This window comes from Arvicola amphibius, chromosome 10 (genome assembly GCF_903992535.2).
Source record: "Arvicola amphibius chromosome 10, mArvAmp1.2, whole genome shotgun sequence".
In the NCBI taxonomy this organism is placed as follows: domain Eukaryota; kingdom Metazoa; phylum Chordata; class Mammalia; order Rodentia; family Cricetidae; genus Arvicola; species Arvicola amphibius.
Window position 1 is genome coordinate 31,518,704 of NC_052056.1, and position 27,118 is coordinate 31,545,821.

Consider the following 27,118-nt stretch of genomic DNA (forward strand, 5'->3'; position numbering starts at 1 on the left):
AAGCAGTACAATATGAATGCTTCGTCTCAGATGATGTTTTACTAATTTATATTAGAGTCAACTTGCATAGTTGCAGTTAGACAAAGTAGAAAAAATATTTAAAATATCTGATATGGATTAAGCTATTTTAAATTAAATAAATTAAATCCAAAATTTAACCACTGAGACAGGTGTTTACAGAAACCACACTTGCTAGGTGTTTGTACAAGATATAGTTAGGGTCTGAATTGTGTTCCCTCCATTTTCTCATGTTTCAATATGGGGAGTTAGGAGGACCTTGGACTTAACATAGTGAAGGGAACCCTGATGGCTCTTTGTCTTGGAGAGGGGCGGAGTGGGGGTATGGGTGGAAGGGAGCGGAGGGAAGGGGGAGGAGGAGGGAGGAGATGGAAATTTTTAATAAAAAAATGAGAAAAAAATGACAATCTTTTAACTTAGTTTACTTTCTTTCATATCATTAGATCTCCCTGGTTTGCACCATGTCCTTTGGATAAAACTATCCCAACTGTACTTTTCCATAACTTGTGCTTTTTATCACTGAAGACAATAATTTTTGTGGTTGCCCTCAGTTATTGTACCTCTTGTGTTTCATTTACAAGGGGGGATGCTTATACACTTAGGGTTCTATTAAGTCGAGCACTGTAACCTAATAGTTCTGCCTTCCTTTTGCAGCAACGGTGGACTTGCTGTCAAATCTCCCTTCAATCTTCATGACTTCATTTCATATTTTCAATAGCCAAAAATGATTTTTGTTTTTCAGAAAGACAGCACTTGTCTCCTACTATCAAGAAATAAAACTCTACCAGCAGAGCACAACTCCCAGAAGCCATCTGGAATTAGAGGAAACAATCCTAGGAATCATTTCTTCAGAAGGTCTGTATACTCTTCTTGCAAATTTTAATAGCAAAAATTGCTAAACCTTTATGTATGTACTGTGTAATGACCTAGCTTTCCTTTTTCCACCCATGACAATGCAGGCTTGTTGTTCTCTGTGACTACTACCTGAGGTAGGCTCCTTTCGAAATGCAAACTTCGGCCAATAAAAGATAAAAGTCATTAAAATTTTAAACAAAGACTTAAAAGAATTGATTGAGAAGCCAAGGACAATGGCACTGAGTTTTGATTCTACTGCATGAACTGGCCTTGTGGGAGCCTAGTCTGTTTGGATGCTCACCTTCCTAGACCTGGATGGAGGGGGGAGGATCTTGGACTTCCCACAGGGCAGGGAACCCTGACTGCTCTTTGGACTGGAGAGGGAGGGGAAGGGGGTGTGGGGTGTGGGGGAAGTGGGAGGGAAATGGAGAAATAGAAGTGGTAGAAATTTTTAATAAATAAATAAATAAATAATAAATAAATAAATAAAATGAACTCAGCACCACAAAAAAAAGAATTGATTTAATTATAAGTAAATCATAAAGCAGACAATGACGACAATGAAACCACCCAACTTAAGCCCGGTCTGTCTCTAGAGCTGAGTACAGATCTGCTCCCGCCTTAGATAGTTGGTTTGGAATTTCAGAGTTAGAAACCATCACCTGATTATATGAAGACATAGAAATTTATGCTAAGAACAGAAAAGAAAATTAACTTGAAATTCATGGAATGATAATGCTCTAAAAATATTCCAAGATGATTCAGCTATTAAGGAACCTGTTTTAGGAAAAACATAGCAGTTGGGTATGGTGTTACACACTTTTAAGGCCAAGGTTTGAGTTCAGAGGCAGGTGTATCTCTCCGAGTTTGAGGCCAGCCTGGACTACATCACAAGTTTCAGGACAACCAGGACTACATATAGAGACCCTATCTCTAACAACAACAACAACAAAAAAAAACAAAACAAACAAAAAAGAAGTAAAAGCAACAACAACAGCCTAAAACAAACCAAAGCAAAAACCCAACAACATAAAAAAAGAAAAATAGCAACAGTGTAATTGTCATATAAGTGTGTGAAGGCTCTAAATATATATAACTTGTAAAGAGCTGTCTTAAGTTTCCCCAAGTACCTGCAAGCTAAGTAGTCAAGAAAAACAATCAATAAGGCAAAATGAGTGAAATATCTTGAAATAATATGAATAGGAGAGTTATGATTTAGTTTTTATATCCTTTGTATCAATGTACTAATATACTAAATATTTTTGGTTGTGAGCCTAGCCTTCAACTACTGAGACATCTCTCCAGCCCCTAATACACTAAATATAAATTTTCATTTGCATATCTCATATAATATTTAAAATATGCAAAATATAATTAATAATTTCCCCAATAGTAACTGCGAATTTTTTCTTAAAAAATTTATTTCTGGAGTCTGTTTAAGTTACCAGATATTTATATTTCAATTTCTCTAAAATTTATATATATTAATAAGTAACTTATTTTTATTGTTTTACACATTTGCAATGCCTTCTCATTTTTAAAAGATTAATTCATAAGTTATTTCTACAGAAAAAGTAACCTATACTAGTTCATAAAGCTCATACTTTCAGAAATCAGACAAGTAGCTCCAGTCACTAAATATTTTCACAATGGTTTTAATTTAGGAGAATGTTTTAGGAAAGGGTTTCCATTACCAAGGAAAATATTTATCCAAAGTTTAGAAGTTAATTTCTTATTTCAGTTCATTTCTGTATAACTCAAAATTAATGAAAGTTCACATATAATATGTGTAAGCAGAAATAAAAACATAAAACTTTCATTATCATGTATCTGAAGTTTATCACTTACAGAAATGTATGCTGACTGTAACTAATAGTTATATAGTATAAATAAACATATAATCATCTGCATGAGAATGGATTTAAGCACTCTAATGCACATGGAAATGGAAGATAGTGTGGTGATGGTGTTAATTTTTAAACTGTACAAATCACTATGTGCCTATGTATCAAGGAAATGACATCAACGTATCACGCTATTTTGTTTTAATGTGCACAGTAAAAGCAGTTCTAGAAAAAAAAAGAATAGAACAAAACATCCCAAACACACACAAACTAATTTGGAAACAAGCACAAGACAGAAAGTGAATCGAAACCATCTCAGTCGTCAGAAGAGGTGGATTTGATTTAGTGTTTTACTGTCTTTCTTTCTTACATGGCAGTTAGCTCCAAGTCTAATTCAGCATCTCTATGTTTCATGTAATATGCGCTGATCTGTATACCTCACCAATGACTATTCTTTGAAAATGGTTCTGGATCATTTCATTCCATCAATGAGCTCCAAGTCTGTGCTGAACTTGCCACTAAGTCTCAAGTATGTGAGTGAAGTTAAATGGAAAGGCAGAGAAGGCATAAGATCAAGTTTTGGGGTCTGAATAGTTACTAACGGACAAGGCTGTCTCATCTAAATGTTTGATTGATACTGGCTTTAACATAAAAAAAGATAGATTTTAGCTCTCTATTGGAACATAATATTTAAATAGAAAAATTAACTCAGTGAGAGTTAATTTACTCTTGGCTACAAGTGTGCAAAACAGTTTTGAGCAGAAAAATAAGTTATCGATGGCTGGGAAGATGACATAACCAGAATTTAAAACCAGGAATCATGAAGCCTCCATGGTACCCACATCACAGTGGCATTGTCATATACATCTTCTCGTGAGAAACTTGATACATACAGAGTGTGAGAGTTGGCAGAATCCTCTGAGTCACTATGCACACCTATGTTGTCAAAGTATCATGTCATAGACACATGTGCAATAACTATCGTGCAGGTTGCTGTGCCCTTGCTGCTGCTCCTGGTACTCATGGAGGTGACTTCTGCACAGTGGTCTCTCTTGTCCTTGGGTGTGACTGCTTTGTGGGTGTCTGCAGCTCACGATCTTAGCATGTGCTCATTCCTTCTCTTTTGTAAATACACAGGACTTAAACATCCTGTCATGTTTTATCAAACATGTGTATCTTGTTTTGAGCTCAGATTTTTCTGTTGTGTCAAGCCAAAATGTGTCAGTCAGAACAAAATTGTCTAAATACTAGATAGACCAGATATCATCTCTACAATGTTAAGACTAGAGGTGTAACAAGATACAGTAGAGTATATCAACATCCTGTTTTTTTTCTTTTTGCCACCCAAAAGTCGATAGCTATTAGGCCACAAGAAACGTTGTAAGAGACATTGTTCCAATGTAAAATTAATTAAACTAAAACTAAAACTTTATTTGTCTTATCATTTTATGTGTGTATGCAATGTATTTTCAGATATTTTGAGAATTTCACATACAAGTACTATATCTATAACATGTCTATCCCATCCTAACTTCTCCAACTTCTGCATTCCAGTTCCCTCTCAAATTCATGACATTTTTTATTACTGATATGCACACATATGTATCTCCTACTGAGTTCATTTAGTGATGATTGTACGTATGTATCTAGCCCTGGCAGGTTCAGGATTGGATAAACTATCAGGGAGCTAGTTCCTAGAGAAGATTAATTCTCCCTTTCTTTTAGTTACATCCATTAGTTTCCTGTAGCTCACCATCTAAGCATAGGGCCCCATTCTATTTCTCCTGTGTCAGCATGTCAACTGGTGTTGCCATGGTGCAGGTCTTGTTTAGGCAAATATGCTGTTGAGATTTCATGGATACAACTTCCCAGCAATATGTAGAGTACACTATTCTGTAGGAGACTTCGGGGTACTCTCATTTATACAATCCTTCTGAACCCTCTTCTGAGATGTTCCCAGAGCTTGAGGTGCAGGGATTGTGTTGTAGACATACCAACTGGGGTTAGTCTCCATGGTTAGCTGTTGACTGAACTCAGTCCAGTTGCAGATTTCTGTGACTTTCTCCATCTTCTGCAAAAAGAAACTTCTTTGATAGGAGGTGAGTGCTGTATTTATCTGTAGGTATAAGGATGAGCATTTAGGATACAGTTAGGGATTATACACGTTTAGGAAAGTGGCAGTAGTACGTTCTCCTCCAGGAATTATCAACCAGCCATGTGTAGTTGGCTAGGTTTACATTACCAGGCATAAAGTCACTTTCATTAAGTAGCAGTTAAGCCTGATTTGATTACTGTTTGGCTACTCCTAGTATATTAAGTGCCACTATTGCAACATTGGGCGTATTTTACTATGCTGATCACGCTGTGGTTCATAGGCTTAACAGCTGGGAAGGAACATTGGGTACCCCTTTCCCTTAGCAGCTTACCCTGCACCTTCAGATGCTAGGAAAGCTAGTCCATTAGGGAGGATGATTGTGAGTTCGTTCCAACTATTTTTCAAATTCCTGTGTCAGAAAAGTATGATGTACTCCTGCAATAGGGGCTTAACTAAGTTCTTCAAGGCAGCCAAGGGCAGTGGCCTATATTATTTTGGAGTTTATCTAATTCCCCTGACAGAAAACTTGATAAGAGGTTTGCCATGTCTGACACTGGGGTTTGTGAAGCAGTCTGTGACTCTTTGGGGGAACATTGTCACCTCAAATGGAATAAGTTCATAAAATACATACACAAAGCGAGCATGCACACACGCACACACACACACGCACACGCACACGCACACAAACACACACACACACAAAGCTAATATAGTTCCTGGGGTCATATAAAGCATTCTTAATGTTCATTCTGTCTCTGGCCTCTTTGTCCCCAGGTACCTTCCCACTCCTGTTTTTTTTTCCCCACTTTCCTCTTCATACAATGCATTTTGATCAGATTCATCTTTCATTACTTTCTTGTTCACATCTCTCTTGTTGAAATCTTTCTTCAAGAAAGATATTTTGAAATACCTTGTAATATATGTGATGTTTAGGGAGAGAGGGAAGAACAGAGGGAGCGAGAGAACGGTGGGGGGAGAGGAGAGCAAGAGGAGACAGAGAGAGAAGAAAATCATATTTACTAAAAAGCTTTAGAGCCTGAACAACCTTACCCAAATTAGCAAGATGGAACACATTACATTTAAACCTCATAAACACTTTATGTAATATGCAGTACCAAATGCCAAAATATTTTGCGAATTTTAAGCGGTAACACATTTGAAGCAATGAAAGGTCAGTCTGTACTGACTAAAATGCTGGATTAAATGAAAGTATAAGGTGGAAATCATTAAGGAAGATTTCCGATTAGAGGGGTTGAGTGACATACTACCAAGATAACTCCAGAAGACTGACAAGAGGATTTAAATTGGAAAGGAACATAAGTAAAATTTCTTCTCCTTTAAAAATATCTGTTTTATCCTAAGTCACTTCTGGCCACATTTCACAGTGTAACTGATGGTTGAATTCAATCAAGCTAACAGGATGCATTTTCATTAAGCGTAATCCTTTCCTGAAATTTAAACAAATTCTAAATTTCATTACAAAAACGTAAAAGTGTATAAATTTGAAAACAAAATAAACATAAGTTCATAATTAAAATAATCAAAACAACATTGACCCGTTGGAAGTTCTATCACTATGTATGCATTTCTTTTAAATGCTCCCTGATTATCTGGGGAGGAGGAGACTCTTCATCTGGTCTTGATAGCACATTGCTGAATGGGGGCGGGGATAGCTTGCTGGATGGTTACCCACTGCAGTGTAACAACGAAATCCAAAGAGCTGCATCTGTGGAATTCATGCTATTGTTCAAATGGAAGTCCCAATCATCTTCATGCCTGCTAGCAGAATTTTAAACAAGAAAATGTAAAATGCACCAGTCAAATTCTTAGTGCAGAAGACTGGAAAAAAGAAATTTGCTGTCCTAAAATTGAATGTGCTGAATTTTGTTTATTTGAAATCTGCCTGATTTAAAAACTGTCTGAATAATCTCAGCAAAAGACAATTGATACTCTTTTAATATCAGGCCAAAATGATGCTTTTTCCAAGTTTTTAAGTTCATGTCAAGTTAATTTCTCACACTTATTTGCTTTGGTGTCCAACTAAAATCTACTAAAATGAGAGCTGGGGACCAGTTTTTTTTCTTTTTTCTTTTTTTTTTTTTTTTTTTTTTTTTTTTTTTTTTTTTTTTTGCCTTCCTATTCAGTAGTCTCAATCTGCTTTGAGGTAACTAGAATTCATCTTATTAGAGGGCCATTAACAGAAAACAAAGTATATTCCATTAATGACCCTACTCAATTAGTGACATTTGTCTCAGAATTCATAGCAAATAACTATAGCATGTTTGGCATTACATTTGAGGTTGTTTTTGAACACTCAATCCGCTTGTCCCTACCTTCCAAATAGTGGGATTGCCAGCACGTTCAACCGTAGCAGATCCATTTTATTAATGTCTGATTCAATAACATTTTTTAATGATTTTTATTGAGCTCTACATTTTTCTATGTTCTCCTCCTGCCTCGCCCCTCCCCCCTCTGCCTACCATACCCCAAGATCCCCATGCTCCCAATTTACTCAGGAGATCTTGTCTTTTTCTACTTCCCATGTAGATTAGATCTATGTATGACACTTGAGACTTTTTATGGCTCTCAAGTTCATGATAGCTGTAAAACCCAGTTGTAGAAAATACACAATCATTTTGTGAATTTCTTATACTTATTAATCTTTGACTCTCCCTTTTGCATTTGGCAGTTTGATTTCAGCGATAATGTAAATGAAGAAAAAACGTTATGCAAAATTATATTCAGAAAAGTAGAATGTGCAATTAAAAGTAAGTTCTTCTTTAAATTAGCTGGAAAAGCACCAGGCAAAAACAAAAATCAAGGAGTTAGGATCACAGTGTATCCAATTGCTTAACAGAAATACTAGATCCAATCTCCAGACATTCCAAAAGAGGTGTATAGGGAGAACTTTGTAACAGTCCAATAGTGAACATTCTGCTGCCAACCATGTGTGTGTGAGCGTGCCTCAAAGGATGTATGGTTCTGGGAAGAATAAAGTGCCTGAGATGTAAGCCTTCTGGAAGAGTCACCCTCATGGGTAGTAGAAATAAAAATTTCTTTAGTATGTTTTGCCATAAATACCATTAATGTTTACCATATTTTTGTTTGTGAAAAAGCTGATGCTATATTTTGTTGTCTTCCTTTAAAATCTTTTCAGAGGGATCTGTTTATACAACTCTATATTTATCCTAAAATCTAGAAGCCTTTCTTGAGACTCCTAGGAATTATCTCAGCATCTTTCTGTACTACTATAACACATTAATCTTGTTACTTCCTCACATATGTCAGGAAATAGCCGGACCAGATACACATAGAAAATATTACGCTATTTTAGCACCATTATTTGAATTTCAAAGAAGAGGAAATGATCCTTAATTGTAATAGAACTGTCCTTTGCAGGTGCAAAAAGAAACTTTGGCTGCCTTGCTTAATAACCGGTGCAAGAGTTCAAAGGTGACTCAAAAGGAGAGCACAATTTAATAAATGACAGATTTATCTTTCTTTTGCCTAGAGAAGTTCATGAGTTTTTTAAAGGAAGGAACATTACAATAACAAAAGGGGCTTCTATTAGCTAACCGCCAGACACCAGAGAGGTGTAAAGGTGGTTTCTTTTTAATGATATATCTGATTAATTTTTAGCTCTTGCCAAGAAAACAAAGTTTGTTATTCTTGAAGGTCTGGATATGGAAGTCAAGAGTGTCTGAGTCATGCCTGCCCCACATTTTTCTTCAGCAATGTAGCTTCTGCAGGGGGAGGGAGGGAGGGAGAGAGAGAGAGAGAGAGAGAGAGAGAGAGAGAGAGAGAGAGAGAGAGAGAGAGAGAGAGAGAGAGAGGAGAGAGAGAGAGGAGAGAAGAGAGAAGAGAGAAGAGAGAAGAGAGATGTTTTATTGCCACAAAGAAAAAAAAATAAAGAAACAGGATTTAAACGAACACGCTTCTTGGTTTTCTACCCTAGCTGATGTTGAGGTTATTTCTTCATCTGGCTGTTATACCAAGGTAAAAGAAAAATGTAATAAAATTTATATGATGTATTTCTATGATTGATTGTATGCTGGTTTAAATTCTTGAATGTAGAGTTGTTTTCTTATCAGATTCTTTAGTTTCAATGGCCTCATAATTGCTCTAATATTTCCACACATTTTTGAAAAATGATATGAATTAAGAGATTTCTTTTTGGTAAAGTACTTCTGTTTTTGTGTTACTAACATGAACTGAAGTTCCTAGAGAAAAAAAAAATTGCTCCCGTATTAAGGCTTCTAAGAAGAAGATTAATTGAGACTTCCTGTACAGAGTGGAACAATGAAATCCAGAGTGAGAATTATCGTGAGCTAACTTTAGGCTTCTTAATATTCATTTATTGCCTTCCTCTGTGTTTCACCTTATATGAGTCCAACTTTCAGATAAACAGTTTGGGATCTATTGACTTTCCAGACCATTGCTGTGGCGTTATCCTTGCTTTGTTGTGCGCTGCCTGTCTGATGTCTACCAGGGTCTTTGGAAAATACCTTGATTTACAAATTTACTTTGTGACTATAAAGTTCATGTAGCCATTTCCATATTGGAACATGTCTTCCAGAACAATTTGTATTTATGTCCTGGGTAATAGCCATTCACTTTGGACCCCGTACAAACCCATCTGTTTTTCCCTTTGAGGTGAGACCTATGTTTTATGTCCACAGTAAAACAGAATTGTCTTAAACTTAGAATAGAAAAGAATTATTGAATTATTTGTAAAATAGAAGCCAAGATAAGTAATGCTTTTTTATTTGTTTATTTTGTCTGGAGACAGGATTTCTCTGTATAGTCTTGGCTAGCCTTACACTTGCCATGTAGTTCAGGCAGTTCTTGAACTCGTAATAATCCAGCCTCTTCCTACAGAGCGCCAGAAATATAGACATGCTTCACAATGCTCAGCTAGGAAAACTTCTAAATAATTGTGAGAGATTGAAATAATATAATTATTTAGAAAATCAAAAATTTAGTTTTAGTTAAGATCAATATTAGATTGGGAAATTTAAAGTCTATATGATTTGTATTAATTTTTATACTATATTTCCATACTATATTAGCATGTGAGCAAATTATATACATACACACACACACACACACACACACATATATATATATATATATATATAGCCATCATAAAAATCTCCTTTGGTATGATTTCTGCATTACTTGTTCACTAATCTTTCACTCCTCCCTTTTCTTGGTGATATTTGAATCTGAGGCTTGACATGTGTGAAAAACAAGAACTCTTGCACTGACCTACATCCAAGACTCAAATATTGACAAGTTCCACTGTCTTCTTATAAATATACAGCTATGGAAAACTACCATAGGTTCCCAGGAACAGCATGCTCAAGCAGTCAATCAATAAACCATTAATATGGTGATGTCTGTACATGTGTTCACCAAGCCTCTGATAGCTTGTTCATCAAGCATTGGGAAGCATGGAAAAATGAACAGTATCCAATAGATTTTTGGATTACCAGAGCCTCTTCTTACTGTCAGGGCTGAGGAGCTCCCTGCCTGGAGTTTAAATGGGCAGGTGCTGTGGCAGGCTGTGATCTGAAATCTTTTGCCCAATGTAATCCCTTATTGCATCTGGGACATAGGGGCAGTCACACCACAGATGGCCTGGTTTGCTGCATCCCCAGCGAGATCCATACACTTGGGGGACTTTGGATGTGTTGTTGGCTTGCTACCTGTCTGCAAGGAGGACATGCAGGGAAGCACTGAGTGCAGCAATAGGACAGTTACTGGGTTCAATAGCTCTTGTAGCCAGTACCCACTTGTAACTGTTCTCATTGCAGACCTCTGCAACTGCATTGTGGGTAGCGGGATTAAGCCCATCCCAAAACAGTTGTTTGACTAACATTTCCCTAATGGGACCCAGGTCTACTCTTTGCTCCACTGCTTCATTGACATGCATGAGAATATCAGTAAAAAGTTTCCTTGATTGTGAATAAGATTACAGAAGTAAGCTGAAGGGTATCATGGGTTGCATGCCTTAGGAACTTTGAAGGTCAAGTTAGAAACCTGTTGGTAGTAGGTTTGATGGCCTATCTGTGACTGATGAATGGGATGAACAAAGTTACCTTGTCCCGTGAGCTCGTCAAGGGTCACTGGAACATTAATTAAGAGGTTCGTTTGTGCTTGATCTTCTGCTTGATAATTGTAAGCTGATTTCCAGCTAAGAAAGGCAGCTAGCTCCAACACAGCTTTAAGGGAGACTTCAGCAATGGATGTGGGAACCTAGGGTTGTTTAAGGGCATTTTGTGTCAGGTTAACCCGAAAGGCACCTATTTATGTGCACATGCACATGTAAACACAAGGGTGCACACATACACAACTAAAATTAAATAAATATTTAAAAAAACTAAATGAGTTATTGATCATACATGAATTACTAAATATTATGCCAAGAATTCTGCACTTTCACAGTTGCTTTTTAAAACACTTCTATGAGATAAGGATAGTTATATTTGTTTCACAGGTGAAGAGGCAACCTTAAATAACTTACCCAAGGTATAAAGTTAGGAAATATTAGAGCTGGTCTTAGTTTTTACTGCTTGACTTAGATTTTATAATACCACATCAGAAAGATGACCAACTCAGCACTATTGTTTAGTTTCCTGTTTGAACATTGTTGCTTATGAGGTTTTTATGTTTCCTAAAATAAACTGGATAGAACCCATTATCACATATTTCAATGAATTGAAATACGTTTACATGAGATTTTTATACAATAAAATTTAACTCTTTGGAAAACTGACCCTTAAGTTGGGATTAAAAATAGAAAGAAATGTGTGTGCTTTAAGAAAATTCTGAGGTACAAATTCTGTAATTTAGATACTTCTGGCTTAAGGAATTTGAGAAAATATTACATAAGTGTGATTTTCAAGTCCCACAATTTTAATGCTTTTTTTCCTGTCACACACACTTTCAATGCTCTGGCTAGATATATGTTTGAAGATATATTAGCCTGCACCAGGCAGTTCATAAACATACTGTTTATATTAAGGGTTTGGTGTTTGGCACTGTTTTTCTATGGAGTATCTGCTTTTTACCTCAAATACTTAAAATTGCTGACATAGCAATTTATATAGACCCAGAAGTGCCAGAATGTACAAAAACAATGAACTTGAACGTGAAGTAGAAGACAGTCTTAGAACAGAGTTCAGAAAATAGAGTGCAAATTGAGAGAAGAGGTGCAGAGATCTTGGCGGAAGAGAAAGGTCAGGAAGATGAGGGGAAGCCCTAGGAAGGTATGTTGGTCATGACTGAAAACAGATGCGGGCAGCAGACAGGGAGAAAGGATGACGGTTCTTAAGGGTATTTATCCCTCAGAAGAGAGAAACAGAAATCAAACAGCTTTCTAAGACCAGAAAGAAAGAAGGATGGTGGGGAAAAAGCCCTTCTTATCACACGCTGGAGAGAAGAAGCCTAAAGTCAAATCTTGTGAATGTGGACTGCAGGGCCAGGCCAGGGCTTCTCATGAAATAGCAAGGATGTTCGTGTCAATGGAAGGGGTTACAAGAGAGAAACAAAAAGAACGAACTTGGGGTTGGAGAGATGGCTCAGCGGTTAAGAGTACTGGCTGCTCTTCCAAGGTGCAATTCCCAACATCCACATGGCAGCTCTCCATTGTCTTTAAACTCGTTCTAGAGGATCTTCATACAGACATACATGCAGGCAATACACTAATGTACATAAAAGAAAAATAAATTAAATAAGAAACTCACAATGTGTTGAGGACTGAATGAGTACTTAGTGTCATACTTGCTCATCATTTAGTTTCCTGGGAGTAGAACTGTGTGAAGTACAGGACAGAAAAAACATAAAAGAATGATTGGGTGATTCAAATTTATGATATATGTGTTATCAGTAGTAGAAGAAGACTTCTGTTCTCTTTCCCAATTTTTTTTTTTTACTTTCAGTATAATGCTAAAGAAAAATGTTTAGAAAAATTATTTTTCGGGCTGGAGAGATGGCTCAGTTGGTAAGAGCACTGACTGCTCTTCCAGAGGACCCCGGTTCAAATTCCAGCACCCATGTGGCAGCTAACAACTGTTTGTAACTCCAAGATCTGACACCCTCACACTGACATGCATACAGGAAAAACACCAATGCACTTAAAGTTAAAAAAATAACTTTTAATCTGTACTGGAAATATTATAAGGTTGTCTCATAGACCTTTCAGTTTTTATATTTTAAAATGGAAGCTGTTAGCTGGGCACTATGGTGTATGATACATAGGAATCCAAGCTGGATGGGAGACTCATGCAAGATGATCCCTCAAACCCAGGAATTTGGGGTATTTTGGGCAATGTAGTGAGACCATGTCTCTACCAATTCATACTGTTACTAATATAAACAAATGAATAATAAATGGTAAGGAAGATAACAAAAATTGGTTTTAATTCCATTCATAATTAGATTTTTTCTAGAGTTGTTTGTACAAATATTAGATTAAATAACAATGAGATTAAATAAAAATATTTTAAATCATGAATCATGGATACAAAAGAATTATTCTTTTAAATGGCAAACATTGTAAAATGATTTGACCTAGTGAAAATTTTGTCAAAGACATTACTACTAGTCATTTTAAGAAGTAATTGAAGCCTTTCTTTCTGAACAGCAAATGTTATATAATATATAATCTATAAAAATTTGCAGAAAATGGAAATTTTACCTGCCATGACAATATTTGGGTTTGTTGTCATAACAAAAAATGGCATTCTACATTTGCAAAAAGGAAGATAAGAAGTTAATATTGCTATTTGTCAAATATGATAATTTCAAGTATAATATTTCATTCTTATCTCTAGAAGATTAACATTTGACCGATGTCATACACACTAGTATGGAAATGTTATGTATATGTATTAGCTAGTTTAATGCATTTGGAAGAAACTATGCGTTACTGAAATCTAATCCTTTTAGATTCAGACAGCTGGGGGTGTTCTGTGAAGTGGAAAACATGAATCAAATAAAATGAGTGCAATATACAACCTTCCAAATTATCCTTTGCAGGTTCTCTTCGTGATTTTGTATAAGCAAAATATTTTGAATTAGACATGCGGTGTGATCAACAGGCCTGCAAACGCGCCATGGTTCTCTATGGCTCTTCTATTTGTGCAGCTGCTTTCTCGAGCACTGTGTCTCACATAACACTGAAAGTATTGTCACTGCTCATTTATAACTAGGGACCATTTCTACGAAGAAAGTGCTTGGCAGAAATGTTTGATCTCTGGAGACTTGATACTTCATTTCCTTATCATTGATAAGGTCAATGTGTGTGTAGTCACTTATCCAGCATATTGTTACGTTGTGGCTTGGTTAACAAGGAAAGGGCAGTGTTCTAGTTTTTGTTGTTGTTTCTGTCAAATTGACACAAGCTAGAGTTATCTGAGAAGAGGGAACAATTGAGAAAATCCTTCTACAAGATCAGCCTGTAGGCCAGTGTGGATAATTTGTTTTTCATTAGTGATTAACGTGGGAGTGCCCCGTCCATGGGGGGTGGTGCCTCCCCTGGGCAGGTGGTCATAGGGTATATAAAAAGTCAGACTGAGCGAGCCAGGAGGAGCAAACCAGGAAGTACTCCTCCCCGGCTTCTGCTCCAATTCTTGACCCCAAGTTCCTACCTTGCTTGAGTTCTTCCTCTTCTGTCCTGTGATGATGGTCTATGATGTGGAATTATAAACTGAAATAAATCCTTTCCTTCTTATGTTGTTTTTGGCCCTGGAACAATAAAAACAGCAATAGAAACCTAACTTAAACTATTCATGCAAAATTTCACCTAGAAAGTTTAGTGCAAAATATTCCAGAACAAAATGTGCTTCAATCATTTGTTAGAAACATACTATAAAGCAATCAAATTACAGTATCTGAAATTTTCATCGCAAGGGCTTTATTGAGTGCTAAACAATATTGAGAAACTAATATGTTGTAAAGTTAGTGAACAATTACGTGATTGATTGTAAGCACATGCATTATGAATTAAATGCATTGAAGTCAATTATCATACATTGCTAAAATGTAGGAATACTTAGTAACATGTGAGACACTATACTTGGGTCCCACCTAGGGAGTTTATAGTTTAGCTTTCAATATTTGCTTTTAACTTTTGCAACAATTATCTCTGAAGTATGGGCTAATAAAAAATGATTAGGAATTAACAGCAAAGATATCTAGCCTATATTATGTATAAATGTGAAAATGAGATAATTTGTGAAAAACAGAGAAAATTGAATATTAATATATTCTTTAACATTGAATCATAATCTCATATTAATGTAACTGAATATTAATGTTACAAAAATTTATCAATAGTAAGAGTTAATTTAAATTAAGTGTGTGCATGTAGTGTTTTGGGGTCTATGGGTATGTGTGCATGAGTGCAGGTGTGTGTGGGGGTATGTGTATATTTATATGTGTATATGAGTGCAGGTATGTATGTGTGTGTACCTTTGTGTGTGTGTGTGTGTGTGTGTGTGTGTGTGTGTGTGTACATGAGTGCAGGTGCCTGTGGACTTAGAGGATCAGATTTACCTGAGGACAGAGCTGTAGGCAGCTGTGAGCTGCTTAGTGTGGGTGCTGTGACTGGAACTCCTGTCTTCCCAAGGGTAGTACATGCTCTTGATTGCTGAGTAGTCTCTTCAGTCCAGGAAAATACTTCCAAAAGTGAAAAATCAACCATGTAGGGAATATAAGGTGTTTCTAGCAGCACTCCTATTAGGTCATGTGATATCATGGGAGCTGTGGTTCTGTGTGCTTTACATCACACCACAGAAGCATGAGGGCAAAACACCAACTCACTCACAAAGGCATGAATTTAGGAATATTATCAATTCTCTTTTTAGCAACTCTCAAACACAAAAATGTAAAGAATGGCATATTTCAAGAGCTGAAAGTAAACAACAACAATAATAACAACAAAAGCTGAAAATGCCAACAAGACTGCTCTATTCAGTCAAGCTATCTTCTAAAAGAGATAATTATAAATATAAGTATAATTATAAACACACACACACACACGAACGATGCTATGAATTTGAATGATAGAACGGAGGGCTATATGGGAGGGTTTAGAGGAAGGAAAAAAAGGAAAAAGATAAATTATATTAAAGCTCTGAAGGTAAAAACATTCAAGAAATAAAGCTGGGCTGGTGGATCAGTGTTTAAGAGCACTGGCTGCTCTTCCAAAGGACTCAGATTCATTCTCAGCACCCACATAACAGCTCACAACTGTCCACACTCCTGTTCCAGGGAATCAAAAACTGTCTTCTGGTCTCCAGGCAAGTACACATGCACATGGCATACTTATACATACAGACAAAACACCCATACACACATTAAATAATGATAAAGGATTTCATTTATTTCACCTTGTGAATTATTTTCTTTATGTATGTACCTTTGTCATCCTTAAATATATGAATTATACAGGACTTTTCATAGAAAATTGAGAACATTTCTATATTTACCTTACCTTGAAGACAAATATGAAACTATTGGTAGAACATTTGAATCAAATCAGGAACAAAAGCATTAGATCACAGGGAATATATAACTTAATGATTTTGTTTCTGTGTTCATTTTCTGCAGTAATTTTAACTTTGTCCAGAATCTAGCTTTTCTTTTGCTATCTGTAATACTTCTATGCTTATTTCAAGATATCCTTCTGAAACAGAAATGACATTTTTGAGTAATTCTGAAAGTAGAAACATTCAGAAATGATATTTTCTGTTTTTTTTTTTTGTAATTCTTTAGGTAATTCTAGCTCTGTCCAGTTGTTTTGAATTCCTTTATTCTTGTTTATAGGTTAGCAGGATTTCTACCTTGCATTTTTGTTTCTCTGTTTTTTTTTTTTTTTTTGGTATATGAGTTGTGGGGGATGGAGTGTGAGATTCATTGCATCTGTGAGCCAGATCTTGGTTTGTTCTTTAATGTTTCACCTTTCAGTGCAATTCTGTTTCAGACGTGTCTTTTCTAATTAGTCTCAAGTCATCTACTTTAACACTTTCTATTTTAGTGAAGGGATCTACAAGAATGCACGTAACGTAAGTGTTAGGGCTCAATTATCACCAAGTGAACTCATTTATACCATCAGGATCCATGTCCAGAGACAGAACAGCACCAGCTTCCCAGATGTGCCTTTGTGTTCTCCTGATCCTTACCTCACCAATCACCCTCATTTTTAGCAATGCAGTCAGGGTTACTAACTTTTGTTGTTTCAAACATAAAATCATGAAAATCATGAAATATCTTGTGGTAATATGATTCTTTTACTTAATATTTTCCTTGTAAGATTCATGTATACAGTTGTATTAGTGTTACATTTTCTGTTAATTTTTATTTTTTGATATTTCTTTGAATGAATATACATTACTTATATATTCTATTATTGATCAACACTTGATTCTACTTTGGAGTTATTATGAAAAACTCAAAGAATACCTTGTTCAATGCACACATGTCTACTGTAAAGTTCTTTGTAGTCAAAATTTAATAATTTAATAAATATTTAATAATGAAACTAATTTTATTAATGGATCTAACTAGGGAATTTCTCAAACAGACTATGTCAACCTATGAGCATTCTAATTAATATATGTTCTTTGCAGATAGTGTTTTTTTCAGTTTTTATTTTGTCTATCATATTCTGATGATGTTTCCTGATCCATCACTCAGTTGTTTAAATGGGCACTTTGTTGGCTTCTGAGAAGTCTGAACTTTTATTGTCACATAGGAGCAGAATATGTAAATATCCTCAGTTTTGAAGTGGCTGTTTGTGTTTTCCTTGTCTTTCTAATCTCCACATTTGTCTTTTCTTTCATTTTCTTTTCTTTTTTTTCCTCATTTTTTATTCAAGATTTCCATCTCCTCCCCCTTCCCTCCCCTCCCTTCCACCCATACCCCCACTCCACCCTTCTCCAAAGACAAAGAGCCATCAGGGTTCCCTTCACTATGTTAAGTCCAAGGTCCTCCCAGCTCCCCCTAAGTCCAGGAAGGTGAGCAACCAAACTGACAAGGCTCACAGTGAGCCCGTCCATGCTGTAGAGTTCATGTTCATTGCCATTGTCCTTGGTTTCTCAGTCCTCCTCCACCGTCAGCCACATTCAGAGAGTCCGGTTTGGTCCCCTGTTCCATCAGTCCCATTCCGACTGGACTTGGTGGTCTCCCGTTAGATCTGTTCCACCGTCTCAATGGGTAAAAGCACTCCTCGCGGTCCTGGCTTCCTTGCTCATGATCTCCCTCCTTTTGCTCCTCATCAGGACCTTGAGAGCTCAGTCTGGTGCTCCTATGTGGGGCTCTGTCATTTTCTCCATCCAATGCCAGGTGAAGGTTCTATGGTGATATGCAAGATATTCATGAGTATGACAATAGGATCTGGACATTTCTGGCACCCTCTCCTCAGCTGCCCTAGGAACTAGCTGGGGTCGTCTTCCTGGACACCTGGGAACCCCTCTAGAGTCAAGTCTCTGCCAACCCTAGAATGGCTCCCTTAACTAAGATATATAATTCCTTATTCCCCTATCCACCCTTCCTATACCCCAACCATCCTTTTCCCCCAAGCTCTTCCCATCCTCCACTTCACCCTTTTCTCTCCCCATCCCCCCATTCCCCCATCCCACCCCACCCCCATGTTCCCATTTTTTGTCCGGCAATCTTGTCTACTTCCAATAACCAGGAGGATAACTATATGTTTTTCTTTGGGTTCTCTTTGTAATGTCCAGTATATACCCTCCGTATAACCCAGTTGTTTGTCTTTTGTTTGTTTTGTCACATGTGGGGCTTTCTGTGATTTGCATTTGCTTTCTAAATTTGATTACTAAAGTTAAGTGAAAGTGATGGCTTATTGATTTAAAAGTCTAAAGGGTATTATTACACAGCAAGATGATGTGAAAGTCAAGAAGGGGGAGACTGCAGAGAGTTAGATATAAGCCATTAGATGTGTAGAATGCCACTCAGTGTCTCACAGAGTGCACTTTTTTTTCTCTTTAAGATATTAGGTAACAAATCACATCACACCAAAACCAAAAATCAGCAAAAGTCTACATTCACCACTCCTTTGTAGACATATCAAAAGTCTGCAAAATCCATGAGCTAGCACCAGGGATATCTGTCTAGAAAGAGTTTGCTGTTTCATGTTTGGTGGCAGAAAATGGGCAAATAATTTATAGAAATAGCTATAATCACACATTAATTTGGATGTGGTGTGGCTATAGAAAGGCTGAAATGGTGAGACTGGAAATATAAGACACGAGCCAGGCAAAAATCAATAGATATTGCTATTTATTTATTTATCCATCCATCTTCTTTTTTCCCCCAAGACAGAGTTTCTTTGTGTAACAGCCCTGGCTGTCCTGGTACTCACTCTTTAGACCATGCTGACCTTTAATTTACAGAGATTCACTTGCCTCTGCCCCCCAGGTACTGGGATTAAAGGCATGTACCACCATTACTGGGCAAATCATGGTATTTCAATAGCTTCAGAAAATGAAATTAACCCCTGTCACTATAAAGACTCTAAAAACATGTCTAAATTTTAGGACTACAACAGAAGATATGAGAAAATTAATTTCTCTAGAAGAAGAATTAAATCAATTGGGTCTTATTTAACTTGTGTTTGAATTAACTTCAGCTCTTTTAGAAGAGAAGCTTGATGTTTAGTTGGAAATGCACTTTTGAAACAGGAGAGAAAACAAGAACCAGGTTTTCTAATATCCAGTATTTGTAAGATTGATATGTGATCATTGAATACTGTTGATACAGATGACTGAGCACTTAAAAGCAAATGTGCTAAGATGCTCAAGATATGCCTGAAATAATTACTAGGAGTATGAGAATAAGTGTGAGAAAACTATCCTTGACAAAAGCGGACCATCTTTAGAAATAATGCAATCACCACTACAGTACTTGAATAAGTTGATATATGTGAGGAATACACTGCTTTCACCATTTATCAGGTTGGTAATGGTAGGGGGATGGGAGGGTAGAAAAAGCAGTAACCCATCATGTCTCGTATCTCAGTATACATCTTGTTAAGTAGCATCACTTGAATCAGGAATGAGTTTCTACTTATGAAACTTCTGTAGTTTCTTTTCAAATCCTAAACATAATTGGTTACCTCATTTAGGGATTAGATGAAAAGAGAAATGGTGATTACCCTAGTGACTTTTCTATTGTTGCATCAAAGCACCACACTCAAGGCAACTTATAAAAGAGTTTTTTGGGCTTACCCTTTCAAAGGGTGAGTCTATGACCGTCATGGCAGGGAGGATGGCATAGACAGGCAAGCATAAAACCAAAACAATGGCAGAGAGCCCATAACTCATCTGTAAGCGGGAAGGGAGAGGGCACTAATTGGGAGCAGAATGAACTTTTGAAACCTCAAAATGACGTACCTCCTCCAATAAGACCACACTTCTCAATCCTTTCCAAACATTTCTACCAACTTGGGGAAAAACATGAAAATTTATGATCCTTTGAGGGTCATTTTGACTTAAATCACCACAATGATGTAGCTGAGAACTATGTTGGGGATGAGATTCAAATACAGAATAATGTAGGAACCTAGACAGAAATAAGAGAGCCAGGTCTAAAGAAATGTATAAAAAATACATTTCAAAAAGTTTTTGAGAGTGTTAGAAGGGCACAGCCCACACTTTCAGTGCTGATGTGTCAAACAGCAATGGGACTATATACAAGAGACCTTCAATTAGGTGTTTAGATTCTTAGACATAAGTCAAAATATGACAAAATATGACAAAAATGAGAACTGAAGCCAATATTTTCGACTTGCCTTTCATCTTTCCTAAGATGCTGTTGTTTGGCATGAGAATATTTTAATTAAGTTTTAAAGAAATGCAATAATTGATAAAGTAGAAGTAATTGTTGCTCTTGGTTTTTGAGTACTTATCCTAGGAACTGTTAGAGATTTCTATTTATTATTTTAGTCTTTAGCTCATTAAATTGAAAATATCTCTTTTGTAGATGTGTAATGCACTTAGAAAAATTAATTCAAAAGATATGCGAGGTGGTTGAGGTACATATTTTGGGTATTACCGAATAAACCTTAGGTTCTAGGTACTAAAGTTTAAGAAAATTTTATCCTTTGAGGACCTCTTCTAAAGTCTTTACTATTTTGTTAACAGGATTTTTTCCGTAAGGAGAGACAGAGAGGAATAAAACCAAAAAGCTCTTGGAAATTAAATGGAAGACAGAAGATAGACTTCAATGGTGACATTCCCTCCCCAATTTCATTTACTACTTAATTGTGATACATTCTACACCATTTCCATTAACACAAACATAACAAGGTAGAAGTTAGAACTATTAGTGTTTATTTAAGTGGCCATTGCCCATGGATTCTTGCTCTAAGGACTGTTCCTAAAACTTCCCTGTAAGCTACTGCTTCCCAAAAGATCTCTGCTACAGCACAAGATGGTGCCATTAACATATCATGATCAACGTTTTGTGCATTTAGATGACTCTCAGCAACAAACTACAATCAATTCACCTACACATCAATACACATGTAATGCAGTAAACCAATTCAACAGCCAACCTGTGGCAAAAGAACAGTCTCAAAATACAGTCACGGTGCCGCGACCAAGCTTTAACAAGAAGGCCCAGAGCTTCTCTACGCTGACTTCTCCGAGCTCTAAAATGACACAAGATCCCTATAAGAGGGTTATGGAATCTTCATCATTATATTCCAAATGTCCGACAATACCTTCGAAAGACCTCCACTTGAAAAGTTCCTTTAATACCTCTTGGAAATCCTTGGGTTCACCTGTGTCTCACCACAAGCCCCCGACAATCTCTTCACCCAGCTTTACCAATGCTTCAGCGCTGGAACCTAGCCAATTAGCTTTGAGATCAAGGTTATCACTCCCAAAGACTCAGACATCGTCAAGTATTGACCTTTGCTGGGAATCGCCTTCATTCGAGTCTACTCAAAGAGTCCCAACACCATCGCCATCTACCCTTCAACATCAAGAAACACCTTCCCCAAATGTCATCTGGACTTCACCTTCTCTGGACTTGAGTCCAAGTGAACCTACTTTAACATTATGTACATCTAAGTCACAGAAGGAACCCTTACTGGACTGTGTTCGGTCATCTTTATTAGAATCTAATCAAAAAGTTTTGAGCTCACCACAACTCCGTCCCAAACTTCAAAGAAATAACTCTCCTCCGACTTCTTCTTTGGAGTCCAATCGAATGTCTCAGAATTCACCATTGTCTGAACGTAAAGCTTCGAAAAGTCCTGCATCAAATTCTAATAACAATGTTCAAAGTTTGCCTCTTTCCCAAATAAAATCAAGGAAACCACCACATTCTGTTCATCCATCTCCGAGTTTGCCAACGTGGCAACCAAAACCTAAAACAGCGCTCAAATGTGAGCCTAGAACCAGGACCCTCAGCTCACCTGCTTGTCACAACAAGGTCCAGAATACTGCTTCACTCAAAGACAAATGCAGAGCCCGTCCCCTATCATCAGTTCCTCCTAAACCAAATATCTCAGGCCAAAGAGTATCAAGTCCCAAACCCTGCATCAAGAACAAAAATGCTTCAATTCCGAGTTCCAGACTCCAGAGTAAAGCTAGTGTTGAACAAAAGGTTAAACCGCAACCAGAGAATGAAGTCCCATGGTCCTTAGATTATAGTCATCCCTGCATTATTAAAGGTGGTACTGTCCCTGTTGATGTTGTAAATAAAATTGTCAATTCTATTTCCAAGTCTACAATCCAGAAGGATCTCTCTAGGCAAATTCTCTTTCGAAGAATGAGGGGAAGGCCAAATCCTCACCCTGGTCCCCGCCTTTCATCAACATATACTGTTTGTTTAGAATGTGCTTCCTGTATAAAATCTCAGTGTAGTCATCTTACAGGAAAGAAAGATCCTCGGTGTGCCACACTTTTTGTCATCCCGACACCTGAAAGCAGATCTGATGGGAAAATAGACGTGAAAATAGTTCTTATCCTTTCCCTCCCAGAGACTTCTGCCTCATCCTGTTACCAATCTCCCATGAAAGGTAATAAACCTGATGATAATCTAGAAGTCATCGATGATAATATTGAAGAATTAGAGAAGATAACACAGTTTTTCCCTGCTTCTGAATCTGATTTAATCCAGGGACTCAAGAGAAACCAAAAGTGGTTGGCTGTATCCTCTGAAGACAAAGATGTAAGTCAAGAGCCCCAAGCTATTGACTGGCTGCTTTATGTTAAAAACAGAAATAGTCCTCAGCCTCAAGCCCCAGTTCAAGCCCCATCCTCATCATCTTCATCTTCTTGCTCCTCCCTTTCCTCTTCTTCTTCCTCCTCTTCCTCTACTGGTTTTCCTTCTCCACCCTCTCCTTGTAAAGACTCCAATCTTGCTCCTCTCTCAGGTTATGTTGTTACTAACATAAGAAGTCACCACCGGTTACCTCCAGGGGTCTCCTGGCTTGAGTTCATACGGGGTACAAGTTCTGAAACCACCAAAAGAAGACAATCACCAACACCGAAAACCAAGCGTGTGAGGACTCGCAACACAAAATCCACGAAAAAGGGGAAAAGGGGACCGAACACACTGCTCAGATATTTCCAAACGAAGTTCCAAAATGAGAAATGCTGATTAAATCAACTTTCTGTCTCTTTGAAAGCAAAGATTTTCTAGTTCTTCAACACTAACACTTTTTTCTACTGTGCTTAGTTATATTCTTATCAAAAACTAACTATGATTCTATTTTAGCTAATGAAGCACCTATTTAAGAAGAAATATTATTTTTAAAATGCATTTGTTAGTTGGAGGATAAATTGGTATCTTTTAAAATCTGAATACATTATTTTACATTTTTAACAGAATTCATTTCTTATTGCAGCAACTGTATAAAATGATAATGAATAAGTTTATCAGAGTTGGCCAAACAACAGAAATAAGCATCCCATCTGACTCTAAACAGTGTGTGACTATTTTCCTTCATAACATATGTTAACAGCAGTATTATTAAGCCAATTTATGCAAATCTGTTTTTCTAGCTTTGACGAAAATCCAGGTCTCATTCAATAGGTAAGAACATCCACAAAAGAAATCATTTCAATTATGAGCTTCTAGAATTTTTTTGTCATTATCACACATTCCGAGATTCATTTTGTCAATCTTAGGTAAGGAATTTGCAATGAGAGTAATAGTCAATAGCTCTATGGAATGGTGATCGTGATTCAGTCATGGCTTTTAATGTCATTTGCTTATTCCTTTCATATATATAGCCATTGAGATACTAAAAAGAATACCTAAAAACATGCTTCATTTCCAGAATTTACTGATAGATTGGTGATAGACCTAACCCAATAATCAGTTATAATAATAACTAGTAATTTACAATCCTCTTTCTCCAACCCAAATGTTCAGAATGCAGACTAAACATCGCTGGAACATCTCAAGCTCATTATGACCCAGACATAATTCCTCATTTTTATGGCAATTTTCATCTTTATTTAATACTCACATGGGACTGTCTCTTACTCATGGCATGAATTGCATGGTTTTATTGTTGCTAGGATCTGTTACTCCAAACACCATCACTATCATAGTTTATACTGGTTAGGATATAGTTATTTATCACGGTTGTAGGAATAACTAGTAAAAATGTATTTTTTACTTCTGAATGCATTTGAGATTCATAAAGTTGATAGTTCTCCATTGTCTATAACTTAAAGCAGTCATCATTTATTTTATGGGTACTTAAATTCCTAGATGAAGAATGATTGTTTCTTTCTTTTTATTTTATAATAATAATCATCATCATTATTATCATTAGTGTGTGTATGTGTGTGTGAGTGTGTGTGTGGTTTTTTTGTGTGTACCATAGTACTTATATATAGAGATCAGAGGACAATTTTCTGGAATCTATTCTCTTTTTCCTCCTTCATGTGGGTTCCAGAGATCAAACTTGGCTCACTAGGCTTACATGGCAACTGCCTTTACCACCTGTTTTAACTACTGTTCTATTGCTGTGAAGAAGCACCATGACCAATGCTACTCTTATAAAAAAAGCATTTAATGGCGAGCTTATATTTTTAGAGGCTAGTCCATGATCATCATGGTGGGAAACAGACAAGTATGGTACTGGCATAGTAGCTGAGAGCTTTAAACCCTGTACTGCAGGCAGCAAGCAGAGAGAAAGACAGAGTAGAGGAGAGAGACAGAGAGAGACACACACATGGAGAAAGAGGGGGAGAGGGAGTGAGAGGGGGGGAGAGAGACAGAGAGAGAGAGAGAGAGAGAGAGAGAGAGAGAGAGAGAGAGAGAGAGAGAGAGAGAGAGAGAGAGAGAGAGAGAGAGAAAAGAGAGGAGAGAGATGAGGAGCAGCAAAGTGAGCTTTTGAAACCTCAAGCCTACTTCCATACCTCCAACAAGGTCACATTTCCTCCAACAAAGACATAGCTCCTAATCCTCCCCAAACAGTTCTATAAACTGGGGACTAAACGTTCAAATATCTGAACCTTATAGGGACCATTCTCATTCAAAGTACCACAGGATCTGAGCCATCTCCCTGGCTGAAATCATGATGCTTTCTCATAACTGACTTCTCTTGTCTCCTCTTAGTCACTTCAGATACTCTGATTTCTTTACAATGCATACATTTTAGTAAGGGCTTTATCCCACCATGTGTTTTAAACAAACAGTCTTCTTCTTTGGAAAGATCTTCTATTTGTGCATTTTATCCAGAAGGGATCTGCTTTGCCTTGGCATGTTCTGAGGAACTTTCTTTTTTTCAGCTTACAAAGAGGGTCAACTGGCTTTCCTCTAAGCAGAACACATTATGTTCATACATTGTATTGATCTCTGTTATTATAACAAAATGCAACTTTTCCTATTTGTTTTAACTCACTAGATTAAAAACTTCTTGGGAAAAATTACTCATTTCTTTTATTTTAAACTGTACCTTTGGAATAAAGTACTCTAAAATGTGTGGAATGTTGAATTCTTACTATTGACGTTCTTCACTTAAAAACAATATTTGAAGCAATGCTTCTTTGGTCTGAATCATTTTAATACAGTCAATCATGTTCTTTTTACCTTTTATATTGGTAAAAGCATAGGTAAAATGGTACTAGGGTAGGTTAATATGCTAAAGGTCTTTTGCAACTTCTTCAGAAACCCCAACACAGGCTCTTTTTACCTTAAACTTCTGAGGATATCCTTAGAAAATAATGGTGCTGTAACATCCAGCGTATATTTGTTCAGTTAATTCAGACTGAGGCATTCAACTAGTATTTACTTACAAATGTAATTTACTCCCTTAGCTTTCCATTGAAGCTTCATTCCTAAGCTCTATGCAGTCTTGTTGATGGGAAAAAAGAGGACCACTGTTCCTTCTATTTGTTTACCCTGTCTTCAGGTATGTCAGGGATTCCGTTGTGTTTAGGTTTTAAACCATCTTGCAGTGTAGCCCTGATGACCTTTACATCAACATCAAGGGATACTGTGGTGTTTGCATCAAAGCATGACACTAACAAAAGCTAGGTTCTGCTCTTTGTGTCATATGGCCACTGGCGTGGTTCATACTATGCTAAAAAAGCAAATGGCATCTGAGTACCTTTTTTTGTTATCTTCCCTGTTGCCCTCTCTCTTATTCACTTTGTTTTGTTAGCATTTCTCTCCTGTATATTTTTCCTTATAACATTATTTTAAAGTTATTTGCTTTTTAAAAACTTCTGAGTTGCACCATACATTGCTTATCTTGCCATTGATTCTAACAATGCCGACTTTCAACGTGCTTTAAGTGAAACTTCATGAAATATATGGGAACCAAACCAACCTGACTCTGTCTGGTATCTTCTATGGAGCTAAAGTCCACAAAAGGGACAATACTGTCTGTTGCTGGGTACTTGTACACTGTGTAAAGATGCATTTCTGATAGTAGTGTAATAAAAAAACTAAACAGCCAATAGCTAGGCAGGAGGTACAGTTGGGACTTCCAGGGAGAAAGAGGAAGAGAAGGAATCTCGGCACAAAGGAGACATCGGGAGACACAGAGAAGAAACAGGAGGTACCAGATGGAAGACAGGTAATGCCACATGACAGAACATAGATTAATGTAAATTATTTATAGAAATAAAGTATAAGTTATAAATGCTGGTTTAGAAGAAGCCTAACCTAAAGGCACAGCTTTCATAATTAAAGTCTTTGTGTCATTATTTGGGAGCTGGCTGGCTGGTATAGAAAAAAATGTTACAGTTGTCAGTGTCAGAAAGATTTTTTGTCAGATTTTTGAGAGATGAGGAAATATTTAAAG

The 27,118-nt window shown here is 36.9% G+C and overlaps 1 protein-coding gene across 3 annotated transcripts; it reads left to right on the forward strand.

Moving 5' to 3' along the window:
- The first annotated feature begins 763 nt into the window (after window positions 1–763).
- Window positions 764–25,026, forward strand: LOC119825183 (casein kinase 2 subunit alpha' interacting protein). 3 transcript variants are annotated; one of them, XM_038345899.1, is made up of 3 exons: window positions 8,676–8,808; window positions 20,982–23,019; window positions 23,225–23,331. In XM_038345899.1, the coding sequence occupies exons 2-3, from the start codon at window positions 21,271–21,273 to the stop codon at window positions 23,243–23,245; spliced, it is 1,770 nt and encodes a 589-aa protein (XP_038201827.1). In that variant the 5' UTR covers window positions 8,676–8,808; window positions 20,982–21,270; the 3' UTR covers window positions 23,246–23,331. The 3 variants fall into 3 exon arrangements, with proteins under 3 accessions (XP_038201826.1, XP_038201827.1, XP_038201825.1); XM_038345898.1 differs by lacking the exon at window positions 8,676–8,808 and adding an exon at window positions 764–873 and having other exon boundaries at window positions 20,982–25,026; XM_038345897.1 differs by having other exon boundaries at window positions 20,982–25,026.
- Window positions 25,027–27,118: the final 2,092 nt, after the last annotated feature.

Coding starts and splice junctions, on each gene's coding strand:
- LOC119825183 (XM_038345898.1), top strand. CDS start 21,271: ATGGTGCCATTAACATATCATGATCAACGTTTTGTGCATTTAGATGAC.